Source organism: Parus major, chromosome 9, assembly GCF_001522545.3.
Source record: "Parus major isolate Abel chromosome 9, Parus_major1.1, whole genome shotgun sequence".
NCBI lineage: Eukaryota > Metazoa > Chordata > Aves > Passeriformes > Paridae > Parus > Parus major.
This window is the reverse complement of record NC_031778.1, coordinates 10,052,897-10,063,479: the sequence shown is the minus strand read 5'-3', so window position 1 is coordinate 10,063,479 and position 10,583 is coordinate 10,052,897. Positions and strand designations below refer to the sequence as shown.

Below are 10,583 nucleotides of genomic sequence, written 5' to 3'. Positions count from 1 at the left end.
ATCATTTAAGAACTATACCTAAGTGGCAGCAAGATAGAGATAGACAGAGTGTTTAATTCTTTTATACCTTTTATGCCTTTTCATTGTTATGAACATATCATTATGAGCTTTTATGAAGTCATAGCAGCAGAATTTGAATCAATTATCTTCAGATATTTTCTCATGAGTTAAAAGGATGATAGATAAATAACAGTCAACTTCTGTGTAGATCAGGATTTAGGAGGCACTGTGACATACACTTTCCCATGGTCTGGGTAATTATTGGGTGTAGGACAGATAAGAGAAATCAAACTTGAGGATTCGAGGTTGCAATTCCTAAAGAAACCCAAACTAAAGTAATGACTACAGGTCATAGCCTAATAAATTTTTGGTATATCTGTCAAAAAGCAGTTTGTTAGAGTGGGTGAGTAATGTAGTTATGTCCCCGGGGTATTAAGAAGCTGGATTCTATTTACAGTTTTGCCTGAAGAGACTTTGACAGGATCTGTTACAGTATTTGTAAAGTGAATGAATAAATAAAATTTGTGTACAGGTTAGTAGCATTATTGAGGGTTACTAATAAAGATACTACCAGGAAAGAAATGGTCTCTGCCTTGTGACCTTGAGGATGTCTTGCAGGCTCTCAGCATCACTATGCTAGCTCCTAGACCACTGGCTTCTTGGTGTAGGAGGCTTTCTGACGTATCCCTGAATTCCTACACATTATATTTTTTTAGGTATTTTAATGGAAAGGTTAAATGACATTTTAGAATTCTCTTCTGTATTGATTATCTGACATGTCTGAAAAACTGTTTTAAAAACTTTCAAATCTGTCACTTAAATTTTGTGTTCAGCTCTAGAATGCAATATTCTTTTTTTTTTTAAAAAAAAAAGTATTTTAAAGAGGATTTAATTTTCTCATGCAGAAACTAAGTGCCTGAGAGTTTTGCTTATGTGTATGACCTGAACACCTTCCTTTGTTTAAGCACTGTTTTACAATGTCAGTTGGATTTTGGATTTTCATCTGTGTTACTTCTGCCTCAAAAATTAAAATGGAGAGGAATTTTAAATTGTTCCAATTAGTCTAAGGTCTGTGCAAGTCTTCTTGCTTGGTAGGCAGTTTGGCTTTCTTGTTTTTTTGGCCAGTGTACAGATTTGAAGAATGATAAATTATAGTGGTTATACTTGCATAGCTGCACAATTTGCAGAACATGAACAACCAGATATTTGGTACTAAATTTTTTGTGTGTTGTGTTGGCTTTCATTGTGGGCTTTCATCTAATAGCTTGTAGAGGAAAGCTAATTTGTGTAAGCTAACTTGGAAAGCAGTCTAATACTTCTGAATGTTCCTATTTCCAGAGTGCAAGGAAAAGTTATTTCCAAGTTGAACATACTTTAAATGTCTGCTGAGGGGCTCTGTGGAATTCCCAAGCCTATGCACCCATACCTACTTTGTTCTGTGTGTATGACTTTTCAATTGCATATGAAACCTTAACCTAAATCTTTATATGCTTACACACCCTAGTTATTAATACTTATCACCTTTCCCTTTACAGGTAACAAAGAGATATATAATCTTTGGACATTAGATTTTAGAGTTTGTGTCATGTTTTACTTCTTACTTCATATTAAAGAACTTATTATAATAAAAGTTCTTGTGCTTATTTGTTGGATTTCTCATCTAGAGCCTGGTTGGTGAAACTAGTGTCTGTTTGTAGAATGTTTATTTAGTCCCTGGATCCCAAAATAACTTCTTTCTCCTCTTAAAACTTTTCACTCTATTTATGCAATTGTTTTAATACAGCTACCATTATAAATTTCAAATGCAAATATTTAATATAGTATTTTTAATTGTGCCTGGTCCAAAGTGGAGAAATGTAGCTAGAAATTGTATGGCTTAATATCGCAGCAAAATTTTGGATTTGGGTTTTTTAAAGACATAGATTTTGATACTGCAAAGTACATGTACAGACAAGAACACCTGCCCTCTATATAAATATATATGATGGTATATATAGAACATTTGGGAAAAAAAAAAAAGGAGTTTCAGAAGAAGTGCTGCAGGGTATAAAAAGTGGCTGCAACTTTAGAAGGAGTACCATGGAGTACATTCCCTTGATTTTACTGCTCATGCAGCTTAACAGATAATTCTAGGAGCACAGGTTTATTTTAGTGCCTTAGCAGAGGCCAGAGCAACATTTGTCTGCAGCAGTTGCAATTTTTCTTTTCTCTATCTTTTCCCTTCCCACATTTTGTAACTGGGGCAGGATATGTGAGCTCTGGAAGAAGTGACTTTAGGTTAATTCCAGTTCCTGACTCTCTCTGAGCCTGTTATTGCTTCTGTTTCCTCATCTTGTTTCCACTTCTACATTAAGACAACCTTCCATGCAATCTGGCCATGGCTGGTGAGCATGGCTTCCTACCTTCCTGCCATCTGGAGCATTCTTCTCTCTTTCTCTTACTTAATTGCTATATAAGCTCAGACTTTAACTGAGCACATTTATTTCCTGGCCATATAACTTGCAACTCTGTGTTAGTGAACAGCCATATATATGAACCAATGTTGTTCCCTGCAAAATTAGAGCTGTTTTGCCCTGTACCCCATTAGGCCTTCCCATAAAGATGGGATTTATGTCTGCTGCCTTGATTGGGTGAAATGTTAAGTATGGATAATCCCAGGGAATCACTATTGAGGAGTTAGTGTCTAAAAAGGCTAAAAAGATTTCAGCTTTGTTCTTTATTGATTTCTAAAGGGAGAGTAAGCTTTTGCCTCTTTCTTCTGTTAACCTGATAGTGCAGATATTCTTGAGAGATTACTCTGCTGTATCTCTTGCTCTTGAAGGCTTTGACAAAGCCCAGGCCTTCTCCTCATCAGCCCGTGTGACACAGATTGTGAGCTCCTTTTCCCATTTTCTCCTTCTGCAGTTTTTTACAGCCATGCGCAAAGTCAGTGCAGTTCAGCGTGTAACTGAAGGCCATGCCAGAAGGCATCAGCAAAATAACCTGCTCTCTTCAAGGCACCCTTCCTGTTGCTTAAGAAAGAGGAGGAAGAATTTGAGGATCAAGAGGAGAATAGCATCAAATCTGTTTCTGCTTTTGTAAACACCAGAAGCAGAGGAATGGTCACTTAGAGGGAAAAGGGGCTACATAGGGTTATCTCTATTTTAGGGTTTTTTTAGATTCCTTGTCCATTCCTCTGAAATTTTCCTCTGAAAAGAGCACATTAGAATTGAACCTTCATTTTCAGGTTCTGCTTGAGTTCATGAAAATTCTGTTACTGAAGGCTTTTCCAATTTCATGTGACCTGGGAAAGCTGACCTTTTTTGAAGCCAAAATGCCTCCTGCGTTTTTTTTTATCCTATTCAGGACACAGTAGCTGGAGAAGTGTTGTTAATGTAGGTATTTTTTCTTTCTTTCTAAAAATGTCCACAGAAATGTTGCAGAGCACAAAAGATGCAAGGAGCTGCATTTGGCACTTTCTATGAACATAAAAGCATCAGAATCATAACACTACTAGAAAGAGACAAAGCAACTATACTAGAATCCATTACTCTGAAGTTATTTATGAAAAATTATTTTGTTTCAATCTAAATTCTTCAACAAAAATGTAGAAATTATTTATGTAGTTTTTAATATATATATATATATGAGAATTCAGTGTACTTCAGGATTTATATATCAGTATAATTTAAAAGCAGTAATACAATGAGAAATGCTCATTGAGAATGACAAGGTGCCTCTTGTCTCCCTGAGGACAAGCATGCCTTTCCCTCAGGTGGTCCCACAGCAGAACTTTCTCCATCCCAGCAGTTCCAGCAGAAGGGAGCTGCTGGCCCCAGGGTGAGGACGATGAGGGTGAAATTGTGTGTGGGTGAGACCTGCCCTCTCGTGGAGAGAGAAAACATCTTTCCCTGACTGTGTGCTGTGTCTGGCAGCGTGGGCTGGCTGCAGCCTGAGGAGGTGATACCATAGTTCATATTGATTTTGGAAACCAGACAACTATTCAGTCACAAATTCCCTTTGTTCTCTTGGAAAGGTGAGAAGTGGAAAACATTTTTTTCTGAGAATATTTAATTACAACCATGTTAAACACTGGGAATTCCCATCTGTTTTGCTTTCTGTTTCTCCTGACTGATTTTGGTGGTTTCTATGTTGGTTACAGATCTCACTACATAAGGATATTTCATATACTCATAAGCCAGATAAACTTCATTGTAGGCTAGCAAGAAAACCCATAACATTTAGCATAATTAATTCTCTATTGCCTGGCTGACAGCTTTGGAGAAAGTGGTTCAGAAATGTTTCTTAATACCTTATTAGTCCAACTGTTTCCTGAAAGGACAATTTTTTTTTTTTGAGAATCATAATGGATGGCATTGTGTATAAATCTTGAGTAGTACTAACAGTTGTATTTTTGTAAAATTTTGTTTTGAATTATCCATAATAGGGAGTGAGAGGGTGAATGCAAACGGTGTCTGAAGGCAGTATTTGTCCTATTTTCTATGATTCTATGAGAATTTTGTGGAAAATTTAGACCAGGATACTGAATATAGATTGATTGCCACTTACTAAGATGAGAATATACCCCTCCCTTTGGTTCTTTGTTTATGAAAGATACCCTCCTTCTGTACATATGAGTTTTGTTACTAACTAAAGATTACTTTAAGAAGAAAAATCACACTGCAGAATCTACACTTTGTATTTTAGGCCTTTTTCCTGGCATCTGTATTCATGCCCATTGCATATTTATTCATTGTACATTCGTTCATCTAATTTTTTTTATGTAATGAGGAAATCAAGCTTTTATAGGCACATGAACACTGTGCCAGTGTATGGTATTATATCATAGACTACACTATGTCTTGCAATTTCAACTACTGTTAAGACTAATGATTGTGTGGCACACTAAGTAATGAAAAAGGTGCTGTTTTCAAGAGGATTAACTCCTCCTTTCTTATCTCATAATACAAATGACTCAGTGACTGTTAACAGGCTGTGTAGCTTTTCTCTGCTTCTGCTTTCTATGTTTACCTAATCAGCCCATAATACCTGCCTATAGCTTGGAATACTGTGAAGATGGAAGTACCTTAATGCTTCTACAGTGCTTTGACATTAATGCAAAACATGGAATCATTCTAACTACTGTTATACAATTATCACCTCTTTGATGAACAGTGGCTTTGATGCAAGGATCCAAAGGAGCTGAGAGATAGTTTTCCTGTATTTCTTTTAACAGAGTGTGGATATTCACATTGCTGCTCCTGGCCTCTGCCACCAGCCTTCATCCTTACACCTCATTGTGGTTTATCATGGGAGCTGGGAATCCTCTCAAAACATTGTGCTTCCAATATTTTCTTGGTAATTTTCACCTGGGGAACAGATGCCTTTGAAATCAGTGTCTTAACATACATCAGTCTGCACAGCATATTTAAATTAGCAAACATCTGCCCATGGTCTGTAGTGCTAATTGTTAATTTTTACTGCAAAGTGTTTCATAACTATTTTTGTTTCTTCTTCATGTGATTTAGGTTACCATGGCCTTTACTGTGAGGAGGAATATAATGAATGCCTCTCTGCACCCTGCCAGAACGGAGCCACCTGCAGAGACCTTGTCAACAGCTACGAGTGTGTGTGCCTTGCTGAATACGAAGGTAGGCTGGTGTTTGCAATTGTTCTCTGCATTTTTTATGGTAGGTTCTGTTACAGAGAGATACATACCCCAAGCAGAAATATATCCCTCATGTAAAATTAACAGAGACAAACTTCAGTATTGATCCTGATCCCTTAAACGTTATTCAAATTAATAATTAAGATTTGGCTCCTCTGTGAGGAATACATGTCCTGGTCTGGGCACAAATGGATTTTCTCTCTTCTTTTCAGGTGTAATTTTTTCTCCTGTTTTTAAGATATGCTAGAAAGTTATGAGTTTTTCTTAAATAGATATTTTAATTAGTTGTTGTTGGAGCTTTCATACAGAGAACTTTCAAATTATTTTTTCTATTTTCTCCAATGAAGTGAGCTAAAAACATAATAATAAAAGATTAGTATTTGAAATAGATTGGCACAAAGGAATAGAAATAAAAGTTTTATCTTGATTGTTCATTTAGAAGACTGTAAAGCCCAGAGAGAGTAGTAGGTTTGTGACTGCTTTTCCATGTTAACTGCAGCTATTCTTATATCTGTGTTCAAATGGAATCCATCTTTTGGATTTCTTAAGTAATTTATAAAATAAATGAGAAGAGTGTTTGTTTGGTTATGCAAAATCTTTTCTCTCACAGTAGATTTCAGCTGTAAACAAATTAACACATAGCAGTGGTCTGTGACAAGTCCTTCTGGGGTAGGCTAAAGTGATACTTTTTTAGTGTTGAATCGTGCTGTGAGAACTCTTTGAATGTAATTTTATAAGCTATTAGGATTACAGATAAATAAATAAATATTCTACACAGAATGACTGTTTTAAGGAACATTGCTCCAGCATTTTCTCATTAAGCATATCAATCCTTATGTGTGCTGATAAGTAACTCTCATTTAACAGCTGCTTGAGGCTAAATATGTGTTTCATGCTGGTGATTGCACTTTGATGATGCTCTTTGACTATAGATACAGAATTCATCATTTTAGAGGGTGGGGAGGAAATGACCCTCAGCTTTTCATGACAGTTTAAGCAGCACTTAACCATAATGTTGACCATAATGTTCTTCTCTTCTCACCCGACCTGTCGGTGCAGCTGGAAGCACTGTGTACACAGCTCATGGTGCTGTAAATGACAGCAGGGCACCTGGTCCTGTAAGCAGCTTTTGCTGATCCCTGAGCTCCCATCATTGCAGTACCTGAGGTGTTCAGTGCCACCAGTGCATAGACCTGAGGTACCAGCTCAAGATACCATGTGGGCCATCAGAGGCCTCATTCTTGGCACTACCACCCCAGACCTGCCTGTCTGCAGTGCCCCTTCTGCCTCCACAGCCCTGGGCTGGCAGGCAGACAAGAGCTCTCTGGGCTGGGCAGGGCTGGAGCTTGTGCCAGCAGGTACCCGTGGGCTGCTGCCTCTGCTGCTCCTCACCCACGGGATGCTCAACTAGAGTGCTCTGCCTTTTTGCTGCTAACACTGCAAATGTCAGCAGAATTATTTTGGCAGGTTTGTAGTGAGTATGTGTGTGTGTACATATAAAGTGTGTATATATGTATATATATATATATATATAAAAAGTTTTATCTGAACAGTAGAACAGTAGACTCCAAGAAAATAATGCATGTAGCAGTGGCATTACCGTCTCTCTCCCCATCCCTAGGTGGGAATATGCTGTGTTATGTATTTTGTATGCCAGGTGCATCTTGCACTGTCTTTTGCAAGGCAAACCAGCTGGACTTACAAGGCCTACACTGGGCATAAAAGAATGAAGGTAGTGGCATGGAGTAGAGCCATCCAGTTACTTATTTTTAACTATACATTTGAATAAATTTATTTTTATTACCTCAGTAATATTCTTCATTTCTGGCAACAGGTAATGAGAGGTATCAGAATGCTTATGTATGTTATTAAATAAGTTATTACATAAAATTAATAGTCAAGACATGTTACTGAAGAATTTTAGATAACTGATCCATTTATGTTTCATTACATGATTTTTCATAGACATCTAATAGTTCTTCTAAAAGGAAATTTCCCTACCTCTCCTAGCCCACAGCCTGTGGGAAGAGCAGAGGGGAGGCACGTGTGTAAAAAGTTTAGCTAGCATCAACCACATGGCTTTAGTGTTATGACATTATTATCCCAGAAGGACAGGTTTGGAGTCTGCACACTCATCTAGGTGAAGTCAAATTGTCATATGTACTGATTCCATGCTGCCAGTATCAGTCATGTCAATGGCAATTACTGATTTTTCCTTTTCAGGAAGGCACTGTGAATTATACAAAGATCCTTGTGTTAACATCAACTGTCAGAATGGTGGCACTTGTGACAGTGAAGGTCTAAATGCTACATGTATTTGTGCACCTGGATATGCAGGCAAGTGATTTGTGTGTTACACAGAACATCTAGTTGTCATTGCTCACCGTGTCTAGGAGAAGACAAATACCAGGTAAAACTGTGCCTCTTCAAGAAAGGAATTAATATGTGCTTTGCTGTATTGTGAACAATGTAGTGAGAATGAAAAATATTTGATATTACTTACATCTGCTTTGAAGTTTGTAGCAAAAAAACCCCTGTTACTAAAGTGACTTCACAAAACTAACAGCTATTTAGCACAGCTTATAACCTTACTCCTTGAGACTCGATTGCATTTTAAAAATAATATTTTGAAGACTTCTAGGCAACCCAATATACTGATTGGACACTGTTGAAAGTGGAAAATGTTTTAACAGTGACCTTAGTTACTATGTGCCCAAGAAACAGCTTTTTCCATTATCTTAATATGTAATTGCTAAAAGCCCTAAAATACTTGTTAAGAATCAATTTACACATTCAGAGTACTGGTAAGAAACTCATTTAATCTTCTGGCCTTGTACTTAGACTGATGTGATTAGCTTAATCCAAATATCTGGTGTCAAGATAATTTACAATCTGATGTTCTGTTAGTCATGTAAGGTAATATCCAATATAAGAGTAATAGGTAAACCCATTCATAGCTGGTTTGTAGATCAAATTGTGCTTTTTGATCTGTTTTAATTAAAGGGCATTCTCTGGAAAAGAATTTGCTTTCCATTGTACAGTGCCAGTTTCTCAGGCACTGATTATCTACATTATTGTATAGCATATCAGAATATCCATGATCATCTGTTATCCCACATTTTCTTGGGATGGAAATTATATTTAGAGAAATGAGACAGAGTCTGTGTGAGGTTAGTTAAGTCCTTTAGTCCTCAGGCTTTATTTTCACCTGGTTGAATAAGGATATTACTTCTTGGAATCCTTTTGATGTTCTGAGAATAAAGATGTATTGCACTATAAAGCGTTTTGCAGCAAGAGAGAAGTTAAATGACAGAGGATGTACTTTCTACATCAGGCACTTGCCATACATAATTTTGGTTTTGTTTTTTTTTCCTTATGTAAGGTGAAGAATGCGAAATTGATATAAATGACTGTGACAGCAGCCCATGTCACCATGGTGGAACTTGCATAGATCAGCCTGGTGGTTACACCTGCCATTGTCCTCATGGATGGGTCGGTGCAAACTGTGAAATACGTAAGTTAAGCAGTTCTCCAAATGTTTCTAAAAATTATAAGTTATATTAAAGAATTTTTTATTTATCTCTAAATACATAGCTGCACAAATACTCTGAATCATATGTAAGTAACAAAATCACGGTAAATTAATTTTTTTTTGGCCATGACATTTCAAAAGTGGTCATGAAAGTTAAAAACTTCTGTTTCTGGGAGCCTTACTTTGAGATGTGTCAGACTAGATTGCCAGGGATGCTGTCTCAGAGCTGGGCACTCAGTATGCCTTTTAATTGTGTTGATGCTTCACAGCCTCCCTGCACACTTTGGGTCAAGTGTTCTCCATAGCAGTATAAGCACAGTCCTAACAGGCTTCCATTGACTTCTGAGCACCTGCAGCTCTAGTGATGTTTCAGCAAAACAACTTGGAATTTGCTTACCTAAGGAAACTGGTTCTGTGTAATTGTGCTGCAATTTGCGTGTGCAGGCATTTATCAACTTTTTCAAGAATAACTTTTCCAGTCATAGACTAATTTCCACCAAATTTGTTAGAAAAAAGAAGAGCTCCGAGACAAAATATTTCCAAAGCATTCAGTAAAACTTAAGAGAGGTTCTTCTGTAAGGAACAGCTTCAGTGTGATCTTGTTTCTTATTTTAGAGAGAAGCTTCACTTGTAAGGGCATCCTTATGGCACAGTGGGGAGTCCAGGAGAGGCACAAAGTATAAAGCTCAGCTGTGGAAGGGTTAAAGTGGAAATTAGGCTTCATCAGTTCTGCTGTTCATAGACCCGCTTTATATTTCCCTGATGTTTTGTTCTTGAGCTAGAGATATTGTCTTTGCTGGAGAATTCAGCTGTGTATGTAACTGCTTGAATGCTCGGGTACTGTGGTCATTGATCCCTTCAAGTCATTATAAAGATACACAGGTTTGTTAGCACAGTTAAGGTTGCAGGGTTAGGTGGTAGATTAACAAATCAAACACAAAGGACAGATTAAAAAATGTTTTCTATATCTCATTTACACAAGGAGCATGTGAGCCTTCTATTTTTTACTCTCTTTTACTTAAACATATTGACTGCTTTTTTCAAATTGATTCTATTCTTGATGTTCTTGATGTTAGTCCTTACTTCACCCCAGTACATTCAGTTTCAGAGCTTTCTGGTGTAAGCAAAGACTGCAGAAGACCATTGCCAGCTAGCCCAGAGAAGGTGACAGCCCTGCCTGTTTTGTTGTCTCTGTGAATGGTTCACACGCTTCCCTGGGTGGTGCAGAGCCAGCAGACATCGGGAGCACAACACTGTGTTCTGTCTGTGTGCCGTATTGCTGAATCTAAAATATGCTCAGATGAGCTTTTCCTGACCAGGCTGATGTTGGTGACACCTGCAACAGGCATGTCCAAGTTGATCAGCAAGGCAGTATAATTCTGCCTGCCTTCACTATTAAGTAGA

General features: G+C 37.5%; 1 protein-coding gene across 1 annotated transcript in view; it reads left to right on the top strand.

Moving 5' to 3' along the window:
* The window catches only part of DNER (delta/notch like EGF repeat containing), a 111,718-nt gene that overhangs the window by 90,950 nt on the left and 10,185 nt on the right, over nt 1-10,583 (top strand). The window contains exons 9-11 of the mRNA XM_015638206.2: nt 5,508-5,630; nt 7,871-7,984; nt 9,030-9,161. Of these exons, the coding sequence (XP_015493692.1) occupies nt 5,508-5,630; nt 7,871-7,984; nt 9,030-9,161 (369 nt within the window). The remainder of the gene's footprint in view (nt 1-5,507; nt 5,631-7,870; nt 7,985-9,029; nt 9,162-10,583) is intronic.